The 25,776-nt window shown below is 50.0% G+C and overlaps 2 protein-coding genes across 2 annotated transcripts in view; both read left to right on the forward strand.

The window, feature by feature from the left end:
- The window catches only part of TMEM132B (transmembrane protein 132B), a 608,028-nt gene that overhangs the window by 581,425 nt on the left and 827 nt on the right, over window positions 1–25,776 (forward strand). The gene's annotated exons all lie outside the window — the stretch shown is intronic.
- Window positions 1–25,776, forward strand: part of LOC136322512 (uncharacterized) — a 138,731-nt gene that overhangs the window by 60,077 nt on the left and 52,878 nt on the right. The window contains 1 exon segment of the mRNA XM_066254476.1: window positions 21,723–21,862. Within this exon segment, the coding sequence (XP_066110573.1) occupies window positions 21,723–21,862 (140 nt within the window).

Genomic DNA, 25,776 nt, shown 5'->3' on the forward strand with positions numbered 1-25,776 from the left:
GCAAATACAAGCCATTTTGTCACAGAATGAAGGACAGCCACAGGGAAAAAGTTCAGAGTCCATCGGACCAGCAACGGACGCAGAATGCATTCTCCATTTGAAGGAGGCTGATGGGTCATGCAACTGACAACGCGAGGGAAAGGTCCGAACCCCTCTCCAACCACCTTCTCCCATCTAGTCGGGTGCCTGTCTGGAGACCACACACCACCTCTGTGTAAGAACACGTGGATGTGAGTAAAGCAATACCTCCCCTGTGCCCCATACCTCTCGTGAAGTCCTGTGCCCTTGGGGCGCTGTCCCACTCACAGCTCCTTCTCTCTGGACCGTGTGCAGGAGCTCAACGTTCCTTCCTGGGGAATAAACCTAACTGTTAGGTTTTTCCGGCATATCACCTTAGTCCTGCAGGAACCCACAGAACTAAACTAAAATCTCTGTTTTACGTTTTGGATGAGAAAGCCGTCGTGTCTGCATTGAAACTGATGACCACAGTGGCCCCAGACGTGCACGCCGTTCCTTCACCGCAGCGTGGGCAGCCTGGACGTCCTGTCCCAAGTGCCGAGGGAGGGTGTGCTATTTCAGTCCGCGACCGTGTCTTAAACTTTAATAACGTTTTGTTTGAAAATGAATAACATGGGGTCCTATATCATTTGAGTTTTTATAGCATGTTCTTTCTCTTGTTTTTGAGGAATGATCGCTACCTTTGCAGGCACTATTCGCCAGGCACTGCCCTAAGGGCTGTGAGGTTGCCTCCTTATTTAAATTCTCCCACCAACCCTGTGAGGAAGGTGCCATAGCGAACCCTTTTTTACAGACAGGGAAACTGAGGCACAGAGGCTGTTCTGCCCAATTTTACAGGCAATCAGGGGCAGCAGGTCCAGGATGTCACCTGAAGCAGGTTGGCTCAAGTCTGTGTTTTCAGCTCTTTGGTGATGGCCCTATGGTGGTTACACGGTGGAGCCACTAAGGACATGTTTGTAAACATCGATGCCCCCAGCTAAGGGAAGAAAAGTTAGTTGAGAAAACCTGCTGGTGGAAGGTCATCGAGTGATGGGAGGAGTTCGAGACCACTCTTTACACTCTCTAACTGGGGAGGGAGTGGGGCATTCAGGTAGGAAATTTACCATCTTGAAACCTCAGTTTTTCTCATCTGTAAAGTGGGAGAGTCTTGGCCTCCACCTGGGAAGGTGGGTGTGGTGAGCATTACGTGGAGGGTGGCCACCTGTCCTAGTTTACTCAGCCCAGCTCCGTCCAGTGGCCTGACACTTCCTCAGGGTGAAGGTCAATGTTTTTACAAAGAGCCATGCAGCCCTGCATGTCTGCGATGAACACACCCCCTCCTAGCGTCTCAGACCCACCCACATTCCCGCTCCGGCTCACTATGCTCCCGCCTCGTCAGCCTCCGAGCTGAACTTGGTAGATACCTGATACATTCCAGCCACAGGACCTTTGCACGAGCTGTGCCTGCTGTCTTCTTCCTCCTAGAGGGACACAGAGCTTCATCCCCCACCAACAGCTTCACCCAAGTGAGTTTTCCCTCCACTTTATCCCAAATGGCAGCATTTCTGTACCGCCTGCCTCACATACTTCCTTTCTTTTTCCTATTTCTCTTCTTAGCCCATGCTGTCACCTGATAGACTACATATGCAAATATTTCATTATTTGCTGTCTCTCCCCTTCAAAAATGTGAGGAGATGATGGCAGGCATTTTGCCTTTAAAATTATTTTTTTCTCCAATTCTCTCTTTCAAGGTAGCAATTGTCCTGTGGCGTTTCAACTGTGATCATGCTAGACGCCAACTCTGAAGTGCCCCCATCGGGTCCGCCAGGGCTGGGTGGGGGAGGTTCTCTGCAGAGGTAAGGCCTCTACGTCTTGGCCTCGGTTGCGTCGTGATGGGTCTGAGTTAGCTTTGGTCCACCCAGGGCAGGTCTCCACAGGTGCTCGAAGGTCCAGTGGCCAGGTCAGAATTCATCCATTGACACTGAAGAATGTTCATGGAGCACAGCATTTGGTGGTTGGTGACTTTTCCTGACCATATGACCCAGTGTCAGGAAGCATGCACGAACACGCCACGGGGTGGATGTCCCATGCAAACCCTCAGGCTTCCCAAGGTGGAAGAGGGGAGGCGTGGGAGTTAAAAAGCAATGGCCCAGGTGAGTCAATACAAACGGACCTTCCCAGGATTCAGAACCTGTCAGTGTGGATGGATCTCTGCACCCCGTGTGACCCAGCAGTTAGGGTTTACGGCACTGCACCCCCGAGCTGCTTGGAGTTGTGCCCTTTCCTCCGCGCCAGGGATTATGAAACAGGCTGTGTGGATTGATGCTCCTGTTGCTATGGTAATCCACTGTGCCGCCACTTTAATAACCTGGGCTGATGCAGGCACTCAGGAGCACGCGGGCCCCTCCACATAACTCAACCCCGCACCATTCATAACAATGTGCCGCGGAGCGGAACACCTTGCGTGGAGAAATTAAAAGCAAATAGAATAAGTCATCGCAAGCCTGAAAGCTATAAATATTGGAGTGGGGGCGTAAACACTTCAAGATTGGTCTCCACAGCAGGAACAGATCGTTCTAACAAATGGTGTGGGAACAGGCTACATTGTAAAAGAGACACTTTCGAGGCATTATTTTCCCCCTCTCATCAAAAGGAAAAAAAAAACAACAAAAAGAAAATACTACCACTTTCTAGTCATTAAGACACATAACATAGAGTGATTTGTCTCACAGAGTCAGGTATATAATCCTTGACTATTAGACTGTGACTGATCATGAGCTCTTGCCTGAAGTTGTGTTGAAAAGTGCGATGGTTTACGGACCGAGCTTACTTCCAAAATATTTACAGTGGGTCAAACGAGGAAGTGTGATATTCTCAACGTGTAATCAGATCACGTGTATTCTTACATACACACACACTCATGCATGCACACAATCAATTCAAATGTAACAAAATAGAAAAGGAACTTCACCAGTTTTGTTTGTTTCTGATTGGTTCTGATCATGTGTTCAATGGAGCGGGTTGTCCTTGCCATTACTCATGAGAACGAACCACTGGTAGTGGTGCTCTTGTGGGTCAGGGAGAGCCATAGTTATGGAACCATGGATGCTTGACCTTTCTAGAAGGTCACTCAAGGTGGGGGTGTAGGGGGTGGCATGGATTTCTAAGTAAGGACATAGTCCAATCCTCCCATTATTTAGGACACATGTCCTTTCTCCAGACAGTAAGCCAAGGGAGTTCAAGTACAAATGATGTTGAGCCTTCTGTGCCACATAGAACCATTTCAAAAAATAATTTTAGGTGCTTTTGTTTTTCCTGTGCTTTTTCAGAGAACTTCCCCCACTGCGTCTTCAAATTCTGTGTAGGTTGAAAAGCCCACGCCACCTGCGGCTGTTTGACCTAGAGCAGAGGTCCCCAAAATACTGCCCGCGGGCCGCATGTGGCCCCCTGAGGCCATTTACCTGGCCCCCACCACACTTCCGGAAGGGGCACCTCTTTCATTGGTGGTCAGTGAGAGGAGCATAGTTCCCATTGAAATACTGCTCAGTTTGTTGATTTAAATTTACTTGTTCTTTATTTTAAATATTGTATTTGTTCCTGTTTTGTTTTTTTACTTTAAAATAAGATCTGTGCAGTGTGCATAGGGATTTGTTCATAGTTTTTTTTATAGTCCGGCCCTCCAATGATCTGAGGGACAGTGAACTGGCCCGCTGTGTAAAAAGTTTGGGGGCCCCTGACCTAGAGCCTGGAGTGATTGGATCTAGAAAAAATACGCCGCGCGCACTCCTGGGAAGATCTCTCGCGCTGTGTCTCCTGTGTGTGCAATCGCGTGTGCCCTCCAGTGGGCCTGCGGTCGTCTCTCCCACCACCCTGTTTGCTCGGCAACGTCGTCACCCCGTCTGATTAACCTGTGAAATCCTCCTCGTTCTGTCGGGGGCAGAGGCCACCACTCAAACAAAAGCTCACGGTATTGCTTTATTTGTTGTATTTATTTATTTATTTTCGTCATAGCCAAGTCCAAACGAGTGAGGCACTGAACAATAAGTCAGAACCCCCAGATTGAACCGCCGCCACCTGGTGAGATCTCGGGGATCCGGGCTGGGTCTCACCGGTCCTGCAGAGCTCTGAGCGGGCAAACCGGGAACCAATCACAATCCATGGGCAGGAGGACAAGAGGCCGGGACTGCCTTTTCGAGATGGGATGAATTTCATCTCCATACCCGACCAACAACAAGAAGATGGGGAGAGGATTTTCGGTGAAGCTGTTGACCATCTTAACAACCCTGGCCAAGGGGTTAGAAAGGAGGGTCACCAGAGCTTCACCTCCACTGGGGCCCAGATGGGGACATGGGGACACCGCGCAGCACCCTCATCACCACACCCTGGGACCAGTCATGCCTTTCATATGACATGTGAAACCGGGGCGACCCCGGTGGGGAAGTGGTGTCCCTGAGATCATTCAGACTGTGGCACAGGTAATATGGGCAATGTAACCCCTTACTCCACTAGGCCTCCTCTTGGCCCAGATAGAAAAATGGTCACTGTGCATTGGAGAATGAAACCAACAACAGCGAAAAAGTCATTTGCTCTTTTCACATTTCTTTTTCTACTCTATAAAATCACATTGCCTTTGCTGTTGAGAAAATGTCTATTCAAATTCCTTATTTAAGAAATGATGCCCCTGGCCGCATGGCACGGTTGGGTAGAGCATTATCCCAAAGCTCAGAGGTTGCAGGTTCGATCCCCAGACAAGGCACATACAGGAACAATTCAATGTTCTCTCTCTCTCCCCCCCCCTTCTTCCCTCTCTAAGGTTAATAAATTTTTTGAAAAAGAAACAATAGCAGCATATGCATATTGAGACCATGGATGCATCTGAAAAGCTCACACTCATTCTGTCGTTACTATAACTTACGAATAAGAATGACTGTTATCTAACCTTTAGAGACCAAAACGATGCGGCACAGAGAGGTTACGTAGTCACCCAGTGTGACACAGTTAGTCTGGTCAGAGCCAGGACCTGAACCCAGGCCATGAGGCTCCACACGGTAACCGCAAGGCATGTTAGATTTCCCTGCAGAACAGAGTTCAGTGCTCAACGGGATAAAATAAATGGAAAGAATGGGGAGGGGGAAATAAACAAACAAAAACAACTATAGTTCAGAAAATCAATATGCCCAACACAAAGTAATAAAATCTAATAGACAATCAGTTTACTCAAGCAAATGATTAAAAAAAGAGAATTAAAAAGATGAATGGAAAACAAAAACGACCGCTTTGTAAAGCCATCCGGGGCTATCGACTGACACTCGCATGCTCCGCAGAGCTGATCACACGCGCAGCCCACAGCCTTGCAGTCTCACCCCCCACAGCCTTGCAGTCTCACCTCCCCACAGCCTTGCAGTCTCACCCCCCCACAGCCCTGCGGTCTCACCCCCCCACAGCCCTGCAGTCTCACCCCCCCCACAGTCCTGCGGTCGCACCCCCCACAGCCCTGCAGCCTCACCCCCCCAGCCCTGCAGTCTCACCCCCCACAGCCCTGCAGCCTCACCCCCCCAGCCCTGCAGCCTCACCCCCCCAGCCCTGCAGTCTCACCCCCCCCAGCCCTGCAGCCTCACCCCCCCAGCCCTGCAGTCTCACCCCCCCAGCCCTGCAGTCTCACCCCCCACAGCCCTGCAGTCTCACCCCCCCACAGCCCTGCAGTCTCACCCCCCCACAGCCCTGCGGTCTCACCCCCCCACAGCCCTGCAGTCTCACCCCCCCCACAGTCCTGCGGTCGCACCCCCCACAGCCCTGCAGCCTCACCCCCCCAGCCCTGCAGTCTCACCCCCCACAGCCCTGCAGCCTCACCCCCCCCAGCCCTGCAGCCTCACCCCCCCAGCCCTGCAGTCTCACCCCCCACAGCCCTGCAGCCTCACCCCCCCAGCCCTGCAGCCTCACCCCCCCAGCCCTGCAGTCTCACCCCCCACAGCCCTGCAGTCTCACCCCCCCACAGCCCTGTAGTCTCACCCCCCACAGCCCTGCAGTCTCACCCCCCACAGCCCTGCAGTCTCACCCCCCACAGTCCTGCAGTCTCACCCCCCCACAGCCCTGCAGTCTCACCCCCCACAGTCCTGCAGCCTCACCCCCCCACAGCCCTGCAGTCTCACCCCCCACAGCCCTGCAGTCTCACCCCCCACAGCCCTGCAGTCTCACCCCCCCACAGCCCTGCAGTCGCACCCCCCACAGCCCTGCAGTCTCACCCCCCCCACAGCCCTGCAGTCTCACCCCCCCCCCACAGCCCTGCAGTCTCACCCCCGGCGTGTGCCCCAGAGCAGAGAGAACTGCGTGCATACTTTGGCCAAAACTTGTGTATCAGAACAGTGAAAAGAGTAATGTGTGTAACCACCAGAAACCTGAAACTCACCAGATGTACCCAAACAGCTAGGTTAATGGTGGTACATGTATATTTTGTACAAATCAACAGTCTATGAAATATGCTGTATCAAATATAGAATGCGTGATATAAACCACTCAGCAACGAGAACAGACAACCAGCAAAAACACTGATGTAATGAATAGCTGGGATGCTGGGAGGGACCAGGGCCAAAGGTGTATCTGCACAGTGCACGGGTCCAATCGGGTCACGTCAGGACAGCGTGGTGGCCCTGGGGAGTCAGCTGTCGTGGTCAGAGGGAGGGTGCACGGGGAAGGGGTTTGGGAGCAGGTACAGTCTGTTTCTTGAGATGGGCTCAAGTGGCACAGGTGTGCTCCATGGTAAGCTCGTGCAGTGTCCATTGGTGATAGATGACAATTAAATTGTGTGTGTCATACTTCAGAATAGTTTTTTTTTTGTTTTGGGGTGGGTTTTTTTTTTGTATTTTTCTGAACTTAGAAGCAGGAGGCAGAGAGACAGACTCCCGCATGCACCCGACCGGGATCCATCTGGCATGCCCACCAGGGGGCGATGCTCTGCCCATCTGGGGCTTTGCTCTGTTGTGGCCGGAGCCATTCTAGTGCCTGAGGTGGAGGACATGGAGCTGTCCTCAGTGCCCAGGCCAGCTTTGCTCCAATGGAGCCTTGGCTGTGGGAGGGGAAGAGAGAGATAGAGAGAAAGGAGAGAGGGGGGAAGGGTGGAGAAGCAGATGGGTGCTTCTCCTGTGAGCCCTGGCCAGCAATTGAACCCGGGACTTCCACACTCCAGGCTGACACTCTATTACTGAGCCAGCTGGCCAGGGCTCAAAATGTTTTTAGAAGGTCCAGGAGTCTGGCCTTTCCTCGCTAGCACCTGCCTTCTGCAGCACATTTTATTCCTTGTGGCTCTCTTGGCAAACCTGTGGTATCTAAAAATGGTCTTTTATTTTATTTTGAATGTTCTTCCCTAAAAAGATGTTGTCTTGCTGTGACCAAGAAATTAGCCTCTTGGCATCACAATTTCCCCTGTCATTCAATTGAACTCAGTGGGGGGCAGTGCAAAGAACTCTTAGAGGAGGGATGAAAGAAAGGGAACGTTTTTTAAAGGTCTCCATCTCTTCTGGCTGGAGGGCAGGCTGGCGGGGGTGGGGGAGGTCTTATGATGCCCCCCCTTCCAGTGTGGGAGGAGTCCGGACCCTTCCCTGCAGTAGAGGACAGACTTCGACCCTCTGAACACCTGGGGCTCCTCCCCACATGCACGTGCATGGATGAGGTCAGAGCTTAGAGCCTCTGGGACAGCAGGTGGTGCTCACCTGTGATCAGGGAGGCAGCCAGGCACGGAGAGAAGATGCTGTCCAGGGAAGCTCCTACGGACAAGGAGACACCCACAAGCCCATGCTACCACCTCTCAAGATGCGTGAGAACCCTTGCAGATCGCTCAGTGTCTTCAACTCAGAAATTCCACCTCTGAGCAATCCTTCTAGCTGATAACTGGGCAGGTGTTCACTCGTATTGATTATATTTCCATTTCCTTGGTGCCTGGGATACATCTGACGTGAACCCGACCAATATTTGACAGAAGAAGATAAAGTTGGAGCCACTTCACCTGGCCGGTAGAAGTCACTACAAGAATCTGGGGCTGGCTAGACATTCCCGGCAGGCAGGTGAAGCAAAGGTCGTTTTCTCAGGAATTTTGGAGGCGAGCGTTTTGAAGACACATGCTGGTATCTACCCCGGGATTCCGAGACCAGCATGGATTTACCGTCTCTTCCAGGAATCCATCCGTCCCCCGGTGGCGCACACAGCGTGATGGATCTCACTTCTGATCGTGTAAGCAACCCTCGTTGCTTTGATTTATTGGTTCCATGAGGGAAGAATAAATTTGTCACTGTTTATTATGTCGCCTGTTCCCTAATGGAATTCTTTGAAACAGATAATATTTTTTCTTGCTAGGACGAGCATAATTAGGTCAGCGGGGTAGATCACAGTGGCCAATAACTCTCTTTTGGAATCCTGAGACATCACATGAACATTTGGTATCATGTTGAATGACGTGTCCAGAGTTGACCAGTGTCTATTTTTTTCCTACTATAGAAAGTAAGTGGGGGGCCCTGGCTGGTTGGCTCAATGGATAGAGTGTTGGCCTGGCATGTGTATGCCTTGGGTTCAATTCCCAGTCAGGGCACACAGGAGAAGCTTCCATCTGCTTCTCCCCTCCTCCTTCTCTCCTTTCTTTCTCTCTTCCCCTCCTGCATCCAGTGACCTGATTGGTTCGAGTGTTAGCCCTGGTTGCTGAGGATGGCTCAGTTGATTCAAGTACATCAGCTTCTGGCACTAAAAATAGCTTGCCTGATTTCAGCATTGGCCCCAGATGGGGTTGCCAGGTGGATCCTGGTCGGGGCACATGCGGGATTCTGTCTCTCTATCTACCCTCCTCTCACTTAAAAAAATAATAAGTGGACAACTATGTGAACTTTCAGCTAACCTGAGATTTCTATTCTAAGGGTGTTGTCAAATGCAGGCTTTCTTAGCATCTGGGTTTGGTCAAGCCAACATGGCTGTGTCATTGGAAGGATAGTTTATTCCCAAAAGGAAGGGACATGCCATGCCATGCAGGCCCACAGGGGGAAGGTCCAGGGCTCATCAGGAGGCAAAGGGAGGGAGAGATCAGTGTGGACAGGAACCCTTATTGTGTCTTCAAGGGTCAGCAGGGAGGAAAGGGAAAATGAGAAGAAGTATTTCAAGTTCTAATGGCGCCTACCAGTCCTCCAGCTTGAATGAATGTCATTAAGACACAGACCGGACAATCTCTGGAACTCCGGTGTGAGACAGGCCATGAAGACCATTCGTGGGCACAGGACAGTAAAACCATGTAGACTCAAAGACTGAGGGGCCGTGAGAAACAGCGAGGTGATGGTTTTCTCTAAATAGAAAAGATGGGGGTCCTAAGTTGATGGATTAACATTATTGAGGGGAAGTGATTGTTAACCCAGAATTCTACTCTCAGCCAAATAATATGGTTACCAAACACCAGACAAAAGAAATGGATTGAAAAACAAAAACATCAGGGGTGGTGGGGGAATAGAGAGGACCAAATACATGATGACAGAAGATGGTTTGATTTTGGGTGGTGGTCACAATGCAGTATACGTATCAAGTATCATAAAAACATACACTTGAAAACTATAGGATCCTTATTAACCAATGTCACCCCAATACATTTAATGAAAACTATGTGCCTTACCACCCAAAATTACAAAAAAAAAATCTTATATAAGTCATTACAACCAGACCCACAATAAATTAAAAAGAAAAAAAAATTTTTTTGTTTGCTTACAGACAGGAAGAGAAATAAAAGAATTAAAAAGATAGGATTTATAGATAGGCCAATCTAAATGAATTCTCCAGTATACAAAGTAACCACAGAGTTTTGATGAGTTTAAATACGTATCTAACGATGATGGTGACAGTAAGCCAACTAGGAAAGAATGAAAAACTCAGTGACAGGATTTCAAATGTTCACACGGGGCGTGGAAATATTACTTTACATTAGATTCCAATGGACCAGAAACTCACGTTCACATCCGTAGACTAAATGAACCGTGGATGTGACTGAACAAAGAGGGCTCTTCACTAATTAAAAATGACTGAATGCCTCAACTTCAAGAAAAACACATACGCCCTTACTGGATCAAGTATGCTTATAAACGTAAATGAAGGTGATGTGCTTTCATTTCTCTTACTAAACGTATCTTTCTGCTTCCTACCCTGCCCTCCCACCCCTTCCCCCCTGAATCACATGAACATGGCGACACAGAGACGTGAGGACCACCCACCTGAGAGCAAACCACAGCTGCTGACTCAGACCTGGCCGGGCGGAGGGAGTCGGCCACCACCTCCAGACGGATGGGCGTCGGTGGAGACTCACAGGTGGGCTGACAAGTGGGGACGTGTCACGGTGAGGAAAGGGGGAGCCCTCAGGTGTGCCCTGGTGGGGACTGTGGCCATGGGGAAAGGGGGCAGGTGGGCCAGAAGCAGGGCTTTCTGTGACAGGCTAAGGGTGCCTACTTAGCCTTCTCTGGAGTTAGAAGTGAGAGCAGTCTTCAGGGAAGCTGGTAATTATCAGTTAGATTCAGGCTGTCGAGGGGTCCAGGCGTTCCAGGGATGGTGTCTGGGTCCCTGGATGAAGCTGCCGTCGGCAGTGAGGTCCTCCAGCAGGTGGAGTGAAGACGCAACTCTCTCAGAAGAAGGTGGTGGGTGCGGAGGGGACCAGTGGGGCGTGGCTGCGCGTGTGAGTGCTGACCACCTGGCCATCTGTCCGCAAGGCCCCTTTCCAAGGCAGGGGGACGGTGCTTCCCTTCCACAGTCAAAGAATACAGAGAACGTGAAGGTAATTTCGGGGTTTGTTTTTATTCCTTGTATGTTTTCACGTGGATCAGTTTGGAGCATCAGGACGTCTACTGAGGCCATAGGTGGACCAAGTTCTTTACAGAAGCAGGACGGGAATTCCTGCGACCCTTACTCTGCCAAGAATCTACCCCCCCACTCCCTGGTTCCAACTTTGGTGCAACAGTTGTCCTTGACAACAATTAGAACCATCCCAAGTTGGTATAAAGACGATGATATTTATGATTAACAACTTTGTCTAGTAGCATCGGGGGTAGTATAGTTAGACAGTCCAGGGACCCCTGATGCCGTGGAGATGGTATAGAGAAAAGGTGCGGTAAGGACCACTGTCCTGCCCCCGGGGGACTGTGAGCTTAATGTTCCCTTTCATCCACTTAAAAGATGATTTCACCGCTTCTAATGCAATATCGGAACTTTCTATCAGGCTGGTTACCTAATTCATTTTTTTTCTTTTTTTCTTAACAGAGCCTGGTTTTGTCTCCACAATTTTGTTATTTAGCTTGGCTTCTGCGAAAAAGCCAGACTCCGTGGTCATGACAGACAGAGTGGCCATGAGGGGAAATGTAATTACGGGATTTGCTAAGTTTGGGGAAAAGTTAAGTGGATTGAAAGGCTGAGATGCTGATCTCTGGGAAGAAGAAAAGAAAGATGTAACATCGACACACCATCCCTTTGAGGTTCCAATACAGGCTCAGGCACGCTGGGACTTTGAACACCGACTACATATTTCATGATCACAGGACATATTTTTATTGTATTTGAAAATGATATTACAGACTTTTTTTTAACGTTTTGATTACACACAAGAAATATTTATGAATTATATGGAAACCTAACCAGAGGAAACAAGAACCACTCGGAAGGTATGTTTCCACCCTTGCAGACATTTCTGATCACATTTTTCTTTCTGGATTTTTTTTTCTTTATCCCTTGGGAGGGGTGTACGGAGCTGACCATCACGCTATTTGGAATCCCACGGAATATTTCCGCAAACAGCAAGAGGCATCCAAGTCGGCACACTTTATTCCTGAACACCGGCACATCTCCCCTTCTCAGATTTGCCCGTCTTTGGTCGCTGGGCCAGCGGTTTTCCTCTAATCCACCACGGTGAGCCCCGTACAGCTGGTTTGAATTCCCCGTTCAGCTGAAGCTTCGAAATGGACCATTTGGCACAATGAGAAATCTTTGTTGGGGGAAAAAAAAAAAAGCTCTGGACGCATTAATTAGACATAAATGCACGGCTCTGCGCTGCGTGGAATTGTAAATAGCACCGATCGTACGATTTATGTTCATTTACGACAGGGTAGCAGCTCACTACGGCTCCATTCCCATCCCCTTCATTAGTAAACTCATCTGTCTCCCGGGTAGAAATTCCTGCTGATTTTAGCTACAGTCCTTTGTCCCTGGCCTTACAGAGGGGAGAAGAGGGGCGGCCAGCACCCGTACCCTGGAATGGGGGGGTTGGGGGTGGTAGAGGGTAGAGGGGCTCTGATGGGGCAGGTGCCAGTCAGCCTCAGCTCCCCTCACCTCTGCCAGGTGAGAAGGTATTCCCAGTATTTCCAAATCGTCCAATGCTACACACACACACACACACACACACACACACACGCACGCACGCACAACCGACATTGAGGCTTCATATAACTTTTAAACATGTTTTACACGTCAGATACCAATGCCATGTTTCTGTCCATTCAGTGAGCCAGACATGGCGAGTGCGGGACACATGAGGCTGGGCGGTCAGCCAGCAGCTCACGACCTTTGTCCTACAAGGACAGGGCCTGGCCGCATGGGTTCTTCGTTCCATCAGAAATGTTCAGCAGTGAATGGATATCAAGGGTCTCGCTTACCTTTTTGTCACCAAACATGGAGATGGAATTTGGGTGTAGTAAGTGGAATTTTGTGAGGTTAAAGGAGAGTTAAACAAAGTTCAGGAGCCCAGACTTTGAAGTAGACGAGCCTCAACTGCATTCTGGCTTCCGTGGCCACATCCACATTACTTTTCCAATCCTCGGTTGTGTGTACGGAAAGAATAATACACCACAGGCACACATACTCACCCCCACACAGGCACACACCACACACATACACACAGGTATAAGCATGCAATGCACACACACACCACATGGGTGCACGTGTATGCACAACACACATGTACGTGCACACACGCTCCTGTGAGGAGCTCATCAGTCCCGCAGGTTAAACCCTTGGCACCCTGAGCCAAATGTAGTGAGCGCCTGTGTAGACAGCATCCCCTCTCACGGTTCACTAACAGCGGCCAAAACCTGCTTCGGCTCAAGAAAACATCCTTTGTTTCGCTCTGTGTTGTGAGCAAAATGACTCTTGACAGCAAACTAAGTTGTGTTTCTCGTTCAGGAATTTGGGCTTCTTCACAACCCCGCAAAATGCAGGGTTCTAGGCCTGTGAGCTATGCTGTCCTGGGGGTCCCCTGGGATGCCTGCGTCTGTAGGTTTGCAAGCTGCTCTGGGCTCGCACGTTATGACTGTGGAACCCGTTAGAGTTTCAGGACTGGTGGGAACTGGCTCCCATAGGAAACGTACAGTGAGCGAGGTCCCGTCGGTCTGTTCCCTGCCTTGAGAGCCTCAAGTCCACTCTCTGCACCCTCCCCCCTCTGTGCTCCTTGGAGCAAGGAGCTGGCACCCGGGAGGAAAGCGTGTCGGAGGGAATGACAGCCAGGTGACGTCTCCCCCCCTCCCCAAGATGTCCCTTTCTCTGGATAATATTTCCCTCTTTCCGCGGCACATGCTAACTTCAGATGTTTGGGTGATGTGCTTCCCTCCAAAGCCTTTTCCTAGGTATAACTGTGGAGCCCTTCCCCTCATAATCGGAAATACATGGAGATGTTCTGTCTTGTTGCTGGCTCTCCGGGGAAACAGGTCACTGCTCCCAGGCGGAGCTGTCTGCCCGAGCCTCCCCTCCAGGCGGAATGTCCGCAGACAGCTTATGTGGAGCCGGCTGAACTAAGGGGTTCCCTCCTGACCTGCATTCACGGCGGGGGCCGGGAGGGGGGGATGCTGCCTCCTCGAGCTGGCCTGTGTCTCTCCCCAGTACAGACAACGATCAGCAGCAGGAGTTTAAGAGAGTTTATGCCTTCTTTAAAAACTGGAAATCCATTTGTTGTTATAAAACAAACCTTATCTTGGAAACACTTCACGATACAGCAGAACTATTGATAGAAAGCACTCAGCCCGGCATACTGACTATGAATAGGATGGTCCACTGCTACCACTGTCCTCTTGCGTTTTCCCTGTGCTGTGACCATTATGATGTACATACATATTTTTAATCCTGACCCCTTCACGCAATATGAAACATGAGCATTTGCTATGTTCTTCCAAGGTCCTCACAAACTTTTTTTTTTCCAGTGAGAGGAGGGGAGATAGTGAGACAGACTCCCAGATTTGCCCTGACTGGGATCCACCCGGCATCCCCATCTGGCACCAATGCTTGAGTACCAGGCTATTTTTAGTGCCTGAGGCTGATGTGCTAGGACTGACCAAGCCACCCTCAATGCTTGGGGTCACATTCAAACCAATTGAGCCACTACCTGCAGGAGGGGAAGAAGGAGAGAGGAGGAGAGGGAGAGGTGGAGAAGCAGATGGTTCCTTCTCCTGTGTGCCCTGACTGAGAATTGAAACCAGGCTGTCCAGATACCAGGCTGACGCTCTATCCACTGAGCCAGCCAGCCAGGGCACAAACTTATTATTAATGCCAAGAAATGTTTTGTCTGGAGTTTTGACATAATTATGCAGTCTGCTCCTTGGAGGTCTTTCGCTAGTTTCTGATCATGTGCTAAGATGCACAACATGAACAGACACAACCAGGGACCTTGGGTTTTCAGTGTTCCCCACGTTATTTCATGAGTTCCTCAGCAGCAGCCGGGCAGGTTTTCTAGTCATCTCCACGGACACGTGAGGACGCTGGAGGGGTTAAAGACCACAATTCCTAGGTCCATGAGCAAATGAATCTTATCAGAGGAGGAGCCGATGGCTGCTTGGCCTTCACAGTATCTTCTGTGTTTGGGTGCCTGGCAAGAAAAGCAACCCAGAGCCCCATTCTAGTTCAAATGCCACCCCGCCAGGGTCACTTCTGGAAGGACATAGTCGTATGCAACTCAGAGGACAGACCTCTGTCCATTCACCATTCGCCTTGCTGGCTTTGTGACTCCAGCCCCTTGCTCCTAAGCCACCAGGTGTGTCTGTTTCCAGCAACACACATGGAAAACAAGCCCCATGTCCCCAGGGCGATAGACTATATGAGACCCCACCCAGCGTGGGCCTGCGTTTTCGTGACCTAGTTCAGCATTTCTCAGCCAGGAGCAATTTCTCCCCGCCAGGAGGCATTCATCAAGGCACGGAGATAATTTAGACTGTCACACTTAGAAGGGGCCGCTGGCCTCTAGCGGGTCGATGGCAGGGATGCTGCTGAACATCACACAGTGGGCAAGACTGCCACCCCCACCCCACCCCACCACTAAGAGCTGTCTGGGCCGTGGTGTCCATAGAGCCAAGATTGATCTCGTAAAAGCATCCCAAACAAATGAGCACTGTGTCCCTCTTCTCTGCCCGGATTGGCGGATGCAGTTGCTATGGAGACCAGGTGATGGCACGCACGAATGCACATTCAGCGGCCGGCGGCTGTGCAGAAGTTTCAAGGTCAGGGCGAGGGAGAGAGAGGCCAAGTGAATGAGACAGCAGAGTTAGAAATAACAGGCAGGCTTCTCGAGGGGCTGAGTCTATCAGTCGTCCATCACACCTGGACACAGCACCAGGGAGGGGCTCTCCGGCACGCAGGTGCTCCTGAGTTGTCAAACTGGGAGCCGCGGTCAGAAGGACTCCCTCAGTTCCCCTTCTCACCCACCGCCCATGCGCAGAGAGGTTACCCCAGCCCTCCTCTGTCAGAGGGCGGCACAGTTGTCACGGTCACAAGTGTCTCCCAGCACAGGGAACAGGGGCTGTGTGCCGAGGTGGGCTGGAAATTCAGAAAGATCTAGAGTGTTTGCCAACTTGATAAGAGATCAATCGTTTCATTTCTTCTGGTGGCAGATTGGAGACGGAAGCAGTCACCTTGAATATTTTTTTTCTTCCTTTCTGGTTTCGATTTTCTTCTGTTTGACTTTATTGTTACCTTGAAGAGGGTATCTTTTTTTAAAACTTGATATTGATCTTCCTATCGGAAGAGGATGAAAAATCATCACTCTTCCTCGGAGCCTTTTTAGTGCTAACACAGGACCAAGAGGCATTCCTGTTCGAGGAGGAAGCTCTGTTTTCTCCAGAGATGACCCGTTTCAGTCTCTCTCTCTCTCTCTCTCTCATATTTCACTTTTATGTCTTTCTGTCTTTCTTTATCTTTCTCGGAAAGCAAACATCAGTATCTTCCCTCCACTGTCACGGAACCGTGAACTAAAGAACGTAATTAGGCTAGCACCTGTGGAGACAGTCTTTAGTTATCAAAATGCAACTTGGACTACCGTAATTTTATAAATTCTAGTTTTACTATTTTACTACCTTACCCCAGTAAAACAGAACCACACAGGATGAGTCTCCAAATAAATGGGCACCTCCTGGAAGCAATCAGCAGTGGCATCAGAAGCCTTAAAAGCCTACTTCCACCGTGAATCCATATTCCATCTGCAAGGATGTATAGTATAGTCCAGAGGGGTGACCTGAATGGCCGCTCTTCTCTCCATCTCGCTGTCCAGCCATGTCCCCGCAATGAGCACTGTGACACAAGAGGGCAGTGGATGTAAAAGTATTGATCTAACAGAAAATATACGCTAGGAACAAAACGGAATTAAATTGGCATTCCGTAACAGAGAGGCTTTGGACAGTCTCCAAGTATTTAATAATTCAGTCACTCCTTCTACATAACCCTCCAGGTGGGTCAATGAAGAAGTGAAAAAGGAGATTTGGGAGAATTTTGAACTGAATAAAAATGTTAAAAGGACATCTCCATATTGTCAGGGTGCCACGGCGGCAAGACTCAACCAAGAACTTGAACGTGAACGAGCATTTTGCCGGGTCTGGAGAGTGTTACCGCCATTTCCAGACTCACTTTGAGAATGTTTACTAAGTAGCAAAGAAATGATGAGTGCTTCCACAAAGGGCCGTAGAAAAAGACGGATCTCGACAGGGAAGAAGCGGCAACAGCAGAAATGAAACTCTGACCCACACCTCACAACACACACGAGAGTTCACTCAACAGGAACCAGTGCTTGACCTGTGGTGGCGCAGTGGATAAAGCATCCACCTGGAATGCTGAGGTCGCTGGTTCGAAACCCTGGGCTTGCCTGGTCAAGGCACATATGGGAGTTGATGCTTCCAGCTCCCCCCCCCCCCCCGCCCTTCTCTCTGTCTCTCCTCTGTAAAAAAAAAAAAAAAAAAAAGAATAAATAAAATCTCTACAAAAAAAGAGTGAAAACAACAAGAACAAAATCATGGACCAGAAACCTCAATGTAACGTAGGAGAAAAATGTAAGAAAACCTTCGTGACCTTGGGTGGTCGGATGGCAGCCCTAGGGACCACGTGTAAAACGTAGTCTGCCAAAGAGCAAATTGACACCTTGGACCGCATCAGCACGATCAACTTCTGCTAGTTCTAAGACACCAGCGCTAGGAGGTGGACGCCAGCCGCAGACCAGGCGAAAACACGTGCACGCCATCTACCCCACGGGGATTTGTGTCTAGAACACAAAGAACTCTCAGGACTTGATAAATAAGAAAAGAAGTGACCCCGGCTAATGCGTGGCCTGTGGATGTATAAACTCTCACCAACGTGTCAAACACTCCGGAAGTTTTTGAAAAGGGGACATGGGGACAGCTGGAAGGGGCTGGATGACCAAGTGACTGGGGTGCGGGGGTGGGGAGTCTTCTGGAGGTGATGGTGATTTTCACTTTCAGGGATGCCGTCACAGATGCAACGTATATCAACACCTATCAAACTGTCTAATTTTCAAATGTGGGTAGTTTATTGTATGTCTGTGAGGATCTCTTTTTTTTTATTTTCCTGAAGTGAGAAGTGAAGAGGCGGACAGACAGACTCCTACATGCGCTCGAGATCGGGGTCCACCCAAAATGCCCACCAGAGGGCGATGCTCTGCCTATCTGGGGCGTTGCTCTGTTGCAGCTGGAGCCACTCTAGTGCCTGAGGCAGAGGCCATGGAGCCATCCTCAGTGCCCGGACCAACTTTGCTCCAATGGAGCTTTGTCTGTGGGAGAGGAAGAGAGAGGCAGAGAGGAAGAAGAAGGGGAAGGGTGGAGAAGTAGATGGGTGCTTCTCCTGTGTGCCCTGGCCGGGAATGGAAACTGGGACTTCCACATGCCAGGCTGACGCTCTACCACTGAGCCAGCTGGCCAGGGCCGAGGACTCTTAATGAAGCTGTTTTTAAAGCCCATGACGCCTTTGCCTCTCTTATTTCTGTGCCTCTAAGCCTCTATTTTTTTTAATGGAAGTAATAGAAAAATGTTTGCAAATAGCGACCTGAGTCATCTAAGTCCCAGTTTCCCCCAACTGTCCGTCACTTCCTCCTTTCCATTGCGCCCTGCGCTTCCTGTCCAAGCCCTGGCGCGGAGGTGCTTACTGTCCGTAGAGGGCCCGTTAATCCCCACGGACATCACAGCTTTCTGTGCTAACTATAGACTAACACATATTAAAAAAAAATGCCTATTTTTTTTCATTGCCCTCCATTTCCTATTATCTTTTATATCAGCAGCTTTATGCACAGCAGAGGGAGGCTGCCACAGTGCGATGTCCTTGTCATTTCAAAGGACACTCTCCAGAGCTGCCCTCATTCTAAGAGCTGTGTCCCTACCCCCAGTGCCCCAGAGTCCCTTGAAAGGGCCACTTGGGCAAGAAATGTCTTTATTATGGTCACAGGGTCCCCCAGGACTTTTAGGGGTGCTGGTCACAGCCATTGGACAGCCTCTTCGATTCCGGGGGCGTTATGCGTGTCCCTCCTTCTCCAGGTGGGGACCCTGTGGGTGTGGTGAAATCATCCTCTTCGTCACACTTGCTTCCTTTCTCCTCTCCTGTGAGTTAGTTACCCTTTCTCCCGATGCAGTGGTACTTTCCAAAAGCATGCATTTGCCTCTTGACTTCCATATTTAAGTCCCCAGGGAGCCCACTGCACCCCCAGCAGCTAACTGTAGTATTATTCGCATGCTCCAGGGTGCTCTGGGCACTGTCCCCACAGCAGAGTCTCCAGTGAGAGGCACCGGTGTGAGACATGTAAGGCAGGGAGGCTGGGGAGGCGTATTCCCTGGCATTGGGCGTTGGCAGATGGTCAGAATACATACAGTTTTGCCAACAGTGTCCTCATTTCTTGCTGAGGCTCAGACCCTTGGGGTGCTGCCGGAGGCCAGCCTGACCCTGTTCACTCAGTTCTCACCATTGTGGGGGCGCCTTAAATCCCTGCCCAAAACAATTCCTTTCCAAAGTGTGGAGTGGCTTCCAAGTCATTGACTAAACCCCGGTCATCTGAGTGAAGCCACTGTTGTCTTTCCTGAGTGTGGTAAGATACCTATCACATAAAATTTGCCGTCTGCACCATTGTTAAGTGTCCAGTTCAGGAGGGTTAAGCCCACCCACATGGCTGTACAATCAGACCCCAGGACCTGTTTTCATCTTGCAAAAACCAACTCTGTCCCCATTGAACACCAAGTCCCCCTCCCATCCCCAGGCCCTGACCTCCCCCATGCTGTCCCTCTCTATGGATGGGCGACTCCAGGCATCTTGTATCAGTGCACTCACCTAGTGTTTGTTTTCTGTGACTGGTTTATCTCCCTTAGCATAACATCCGGTCCAACAGGTGTTCAGTCTGGTAGGGCTGATGAATGAACTGTCAGCCTGAGAACCAGCAAGCAGCTGTTTGAACTTGAGACCCACCAACGTATCCCTCTCCTCGAATCCCAACGGTACCACCATGATAAGATGTCTCACAGCTCTGGCAGGGGAGCTCGGTGGGTTAGAGCATCATTGTTCCGATACACCAACGTTGTGGGTTTGATCCAAGAATGCATGACTGAGTGGAACAAAGCAGTGTTTGTTTATCTCTCTCTCTCTCTCTCTCTCTCCAATCAAGGGGGGGGGATTTCACACACACAAACTTCTTTTCTTTTGTGACAGAGACAGAGAGAAGGACAGAGAGGGACAGACACACAGGCAGGGAGAGAGATGAGAAGCATCAATTCTTTGTTGCAGCACCTTAGCTGTTCATTGATTGCTTTCTCATATGTGCCTTGACCAAGGGGCTACATCAGACCAAGTAACCCCTTGCTGGAGCCAGCGACCTTGGGTTCAAGCTGGTGGGCTTTTGCTCAAACCAGATGAGCCTGCACTCAAGCTGGCGACCTCAGGGTCTTGAACCTGGATCCTCCGCATCCCAGTCTGATGCTCTAGCCGCTGCACCACCGCCTGGTCAGGCCACAAACTTCTTTATTCCTGATTTTGTAGTTGACGCTTGCCCTGGCAGAGGACGTATCTTAGAGGGTCTGTCACAGGTGAGGTTAACATGCCAGAGACTTCAACTGAGCATTCTGCCCCGGGCGGTCTAGCACCCCTGTTTTTGTGGGGACACGTCTCTGAGTTAGACAGACTCATGCGAACCCCATGCTGAGAGGTAGCCAGAAGTAATTTCTCTTCAAACTCTGTGGCTGACCTTTGGCTGCAGACACACGAGTGAATTCACATCCATGTCAATAAGCCAGTCACGCTAAAACTGAGTCCACACACTGAATTAGATCTCCACGTCTCGTATAACACGGCAACAAGAGTACTCCCAGGGAGGGAGTCAGACTCCACTCCTGCTGCTTTGGGGGGGACTCAGCCCCAACCACCCTGGCCAGAGTGAGGACCGTCTGGCATGGGTGTTCCTGGACGGCGCCACGGCCAAGGGCCACCAGGGGAGGGGCCTCAGCAGGAGACCAGGAGAAGGCAGCAGTCTGAGAGTTGTCACCTGAAGACCTGGAGTCCAGTGTCCCAGTGTTCTGTGTTGGCTGCCCGGGCTTTAGAACAAGGGGCTGGAACAAAAGTAAAGGAAGGTCAAGGTACTTGGTTTCATTTCCAAGACTCCGAGTGCCCTTGTCCGTCCCCCACAGCAGAGCCGGTGCCGTGGCTCCACGAGACACCGTCCATCCTCTGGACAGTGGTGGAGTCGGCATGTGGACACCCACAGTACAGACTCGGGTGGGGTTTCCCAGAGAAGACCGGCTGAAGAACAGTCTTTTGGAGACCTTTTTCCCTATATCTTCCTCTGTCCTCCTTCCTCCTTGGACACACACATCCATAGACTTTCCTGTTTATGGGAGAGAGATGCTTTTTGTGTGCCCTGACCGGGAATCGAACCTGGGACGTCCATACACCGGGCTGACGTTCCAGCCACTGAGCAAACCTGCCAGGGCCATCTTTACTTTCTTCTGTAGTTTCTCCACTGGGAAGTGCGTGCCACCATGGTACTGGCCTTTGGGGACTGCTTGGGGGGGAGTAAACTGGGTGCATGCAGAGGATCTTACCCACAGCTGACCCTGAACAAGAGGTCGGTAATAGCACTAGTTCTACAATTGCAGCAAAGCTCAGTCAGTCCGCCTCCAGAGCCTGCCTACTAACAACGGTGCAAAACTGTGGATATCACTTGTGTTAGTGATAATAAGTTCCCTTTAATGCATGGCCATTACTCGTCTGGGTAGTGTCTTTGATGCTAATAGATTCAGGTCTGTCTTCACCAGAACCCTGATACCTTCTTGTTGCACCTGGGGGTCACCTGTGGAAAATCTGCCTATGAGGGGACAGGCTGGGGTGATCCGTAACTCCCAAGGGGAACTCAGTCTGGTGATCAAACCCTTTTGGGAAGCCCAGGACCAACATTTCCGTGAGGAACATCTGACACCTGCTGGCTATTCTGCCCCCAGTCGGCTCGCTGCACGTGGACATCCGGCTGGTGGTCACTAACGCCAGCGTCAGGTTCTGTGCCAGCTCCGAGGAGGTTTACGGCATAATCCGGCGCTGCAGGTGGATATCCCAGAAGTGTCCACGCAAGCTCAGTGGAAAGGTAAGGAAGCTGGGCCACGGGGCAGAAAACTTGACAGTGGGCTCGCACGGTGGTCATGAGCCTGGATCTTGAAGTCTGTCCTGTGGAACTGGGACTGACTCCCAGCGGCATAACTGTGTTCCCGTGACATGGCCCTCCTGTGCCTCAGTTTCCTTCTCTGCAAGACGGGACAGAAATAGGACAGACCTGCTAGGGTTCTTACAGGATCGAGTGAGTTAAGACAGGTCCAATATAAGTATAGTTCTTTGCACGGGTCCTTAGGACATGAGAGCCATTATTAACTCTAAAAGTGGGAGCACATACAATCCAAAAAGGCTGTTTAATCGACCCTGATTTGCTGTACCATGTAATATAGAGCACACTCATAAAACTGAATTCCTTACTGGTGACGGTGGCTGGCCCCATTTTTTGTGTGTCTGTGTCTTTCCCCCAGAGTGCACGGTGCAGCAGGCAGCCACGAAGAGATTTGGAGTGCCATAAATGTGCTCTATAGACCAACGTCTTTCATCCCCTGCCCTTCTGCTGAAATACGTGGAGGCCCAGGTAGAAATATGGTCTCAAAGTCTTTTTATTCTTCCTATTAACGTGAAAATGAGCTTGTGGAACGCGCTCCACAAGTCTAAATCACTCGTGTCTAAATCACTCCCAGCTCCTGCCTCACTCCCCATTGTCTGGGGAGGTAGAAATCGGACCCAGTACAGGGATCATACGTTAAGAAGCACGCATTCGCTGCAGCCCAAAGAGTGTCTTCGAGGGGTTCATTGAAAGTCTCACTGTGTGAGCTAGAGGGCCTCACTCAGCTAGTGACACTGAACGTCCCCTCTCACAATGAATGGAACTGATAAACACAAAATAGTTGTCACACATCTTCCGGCCAGCGTTGGGGTAGGAAGAGTCACCAGCCCGAGCTGTCACCAGTCCTCCTCTCTGAGCTGGGAGGGAGGCGGTGGGGACAGGCTACACAGCATGAGGTTCAGTTGGAATCCTATGAGTAGGCCATCGAGGTTTAAACCATGGCTCTCTGCCAGTTCCTCGTTCTGTGACCTTGAGCAAGTCAGTGGTGTCTCTGTGCATCTGTTTCTTCATCGATGAACTAGGAATGATGGCACTGGTTTCTACATAGTAAGGACACTGGGAGAAGGGGGCCAGCATGCAGGAATGTGCCCAGGACAGGACCTGTGTGTAAGAGCATGAGATCAGTCAGTGATGGTGGTGGTGATGATGGTGATGATGATGGTGATGATGATGATGGTGATGATGGGGATGGTGGTGATGATGGTGATGATGGTGATGGTGATGATGATGATGGTGGTGATGATGGTGATGGTGGTGATGATGATGATGGTGATGGTGGTGATGGTGATGATGATGGTGATGATGATGTGGTGATGATGGGGATGGTGGTGATGATGGTGATGATGGTGATGATGATGATGGTGGTGGTGATGATGGTGATGGTGATGGTGATGGTGGTGATGATGATGATGGTGATGGTGGTGATGGTGATGATGGTAACGATAGTGATGGTGATGATGATGAGGATGATGATAGCGGTGATGGTGGTGATGATGGTGGTGGTGATGATGATGGTGATAATGGTGATGATGGTGATGATGGTGATGGTGATGATGGTAAGGATGATGATGATGGTGGTGATGGTGGTAATGGTGGTGATAGTGGTGATGGTGATAGTGATGATGATGGTGATAATGGTTATGGTGAGGATGGTAATGGCGGTGGTGATGATTGTGATGTTGATGGTGAGGATGAAAATGGTGAGGATGGTGAGGATGATAACAGGTCCATTATAGAACCCTCACAGGAAATATATGGTATGGGAAAAGTTTAATACAGGTAGTGTTTAAATGAATTGAACAGGATTAAGTAAACATGAGATGGTACTGCAACCAGGAATCGACAGCAGTGGAAAGCCATTAGAGTCCTTCCCACTCCAACAAAGGAACAAGAGGGGGGGGGGGTCAGTGCTCAGAGCTGTGGAAGCCACGGCAATGACGAGGAATCCATAAGGAGCCATGGCTTTTGGGAAGGGGTCAGAGTCCATACCAGTCAACCAGTCACGGAAGAGCAGGGAGAGACAGAGGGCCACCCCCCCCATGACTTCTCTCCTCTTGACCCCCAACTTCCAGTGCCTCAAGTGGGGAAATCTAAGAAGAAGCCAGAGGATAAGGGAACCCTGCTGATCTGCTACAAAGAGTCAGCCTCCGGGTTTCAGAGCCATGCAGCATGCACTGGGACTCAAAGTAAATCTGAAGGCGTGGCTCAAAACCATCCCACCCCCAAGGATGCCAGTTTTAGGATGACCTACTGTATATTACGCATGCAATGTGTATGAATAAAGTGAGCGAATATTACCAAGGTAGCCACACGCCACCCTGTCAAGAAACTCTAAAGGGACAAATATAACAAATGTATGCATCTGGTTTTCCCAATCTGTGGGAGTTCCTCAGTGGGATCATAGTCAGGAAGAGTGAGGATCCTAACATAAACAACCCAAACGAAAATAGTAACAGTGACTGGCATCCCTATCACACCCGACACTTTCTACATTGCTTCCTGCATTTCGTCACATCCCAACCTCGTGATCCATACCTTGTCAGGAGGCTGCTTGTTCCTATCTTAGAAATAAGGAACTTGGAGATGAAGCGTTTTGTCGGCTGCAACCCAAACCCACTCTGTCTTGGGGAATGCCTGGGGAGGTGTTGATAATGGAGAACAGGGTTTCAAAGTCCGAGATGTAGAATTTACTCAACCAATTGATTTATGGATCTAATAAGTTAGCAAGGAGGTAGCGATGCGTCCAACAGTGTGCCCGCAGACACAACGGAGCCTACAGGGATAAAAAAAAAAGTCCCATCTCTCCTTGGGCTGCAGCCATTTCAGGAAAAGAGTCTGGAAGTTCCTCGGAAAGTGAAAAGCGTTACTATCTGACTCGCAATTGCAACAGAAATGGAAATGAAGGCTCCCACAGACATCTGAAGAGGAGACCGTCAGAACTAATCATAAAAGCATTCAGTAGAGTTGCAGGATACAAACTCAATGCACAATCATTAAGCGTGTTTCTCCACACTGACAACATGTGGTCTGAAAAGAATGGTTAGATCTTTCTGGAAGCATTTATGAGACGAGTGAATACACACACACACACACACACACACACACACACACACATACACACACACACCTCTAGACTTAATCCTTCCTCCAAAATAAAGTAACTCTAATTTAAAAAGAACAGAAGGGACTGTGCTTTGTTGAGCTATTTAGACACTTTCGCAGGAATGCAGCTTAAGGAGCAACACATGCTCCTCCCAACATTCTCAACGGCTCCCCCCCCCCACCCCGAAAAGGTGAATATCCTTTTCATGTGTTTTCTACTTAGTTTCACACAATTCTTTGATGCTGGGAATTGAAGCCCATTCCACTGTGGTCATCACTGGTTTTGTAGACTGTATTGCTTACCTCGCTTAGGGTTAAAACAGCCGGGCATCTCTTGTCTCGGGGGTAATCTTGCAAGTTCGGGCTTTTCCCCCCTCTAAGTTTCAACCACAGCATGCTCCCTGCCTACACATGCTACCTGAGAGTCGCCAAGGAGACCACGGCAATCGTCAGTGTTTACAGGGAAGTGATCAGCCATTACCCTTACTCCTTTGTGATTGCTGTGCCGTTAATCTGTTGTCTCTGTTTCCCTTTAGATATACTTCCAATGAGTCAGTTTATGAAGGTGGCATGGCTGTCCACTGAGGACCGCATTCCCTGCCTCACGGTGTGTCCTGGCCATGTTCCCAGACTCTGGGATGACTCATGCAGCACGACAATCCACCCATTACAATCTGGGAACAAGATTCGGTTCATGCTGACTTTCTTAGGTGGAGTTCAGCCAGGGGACCCTCCAA

This window comes from Saccopteryx bilineata, chromosome 2 (assembly GCF_036850765.1).
Source record: "Saccopteryx bilineata isolate mSacBil1 chromosome 2, mSacBil1_pri_phased_curated, whole genome shotgun sequence".
In the NCBI taxonomy this organism is placed as follows: Eukaryota; Metazoa; Chordata; class Mammalia; order Chiroptera; family Emballonuridae; genus Saccopteryx; species Saccopteryx bilineata.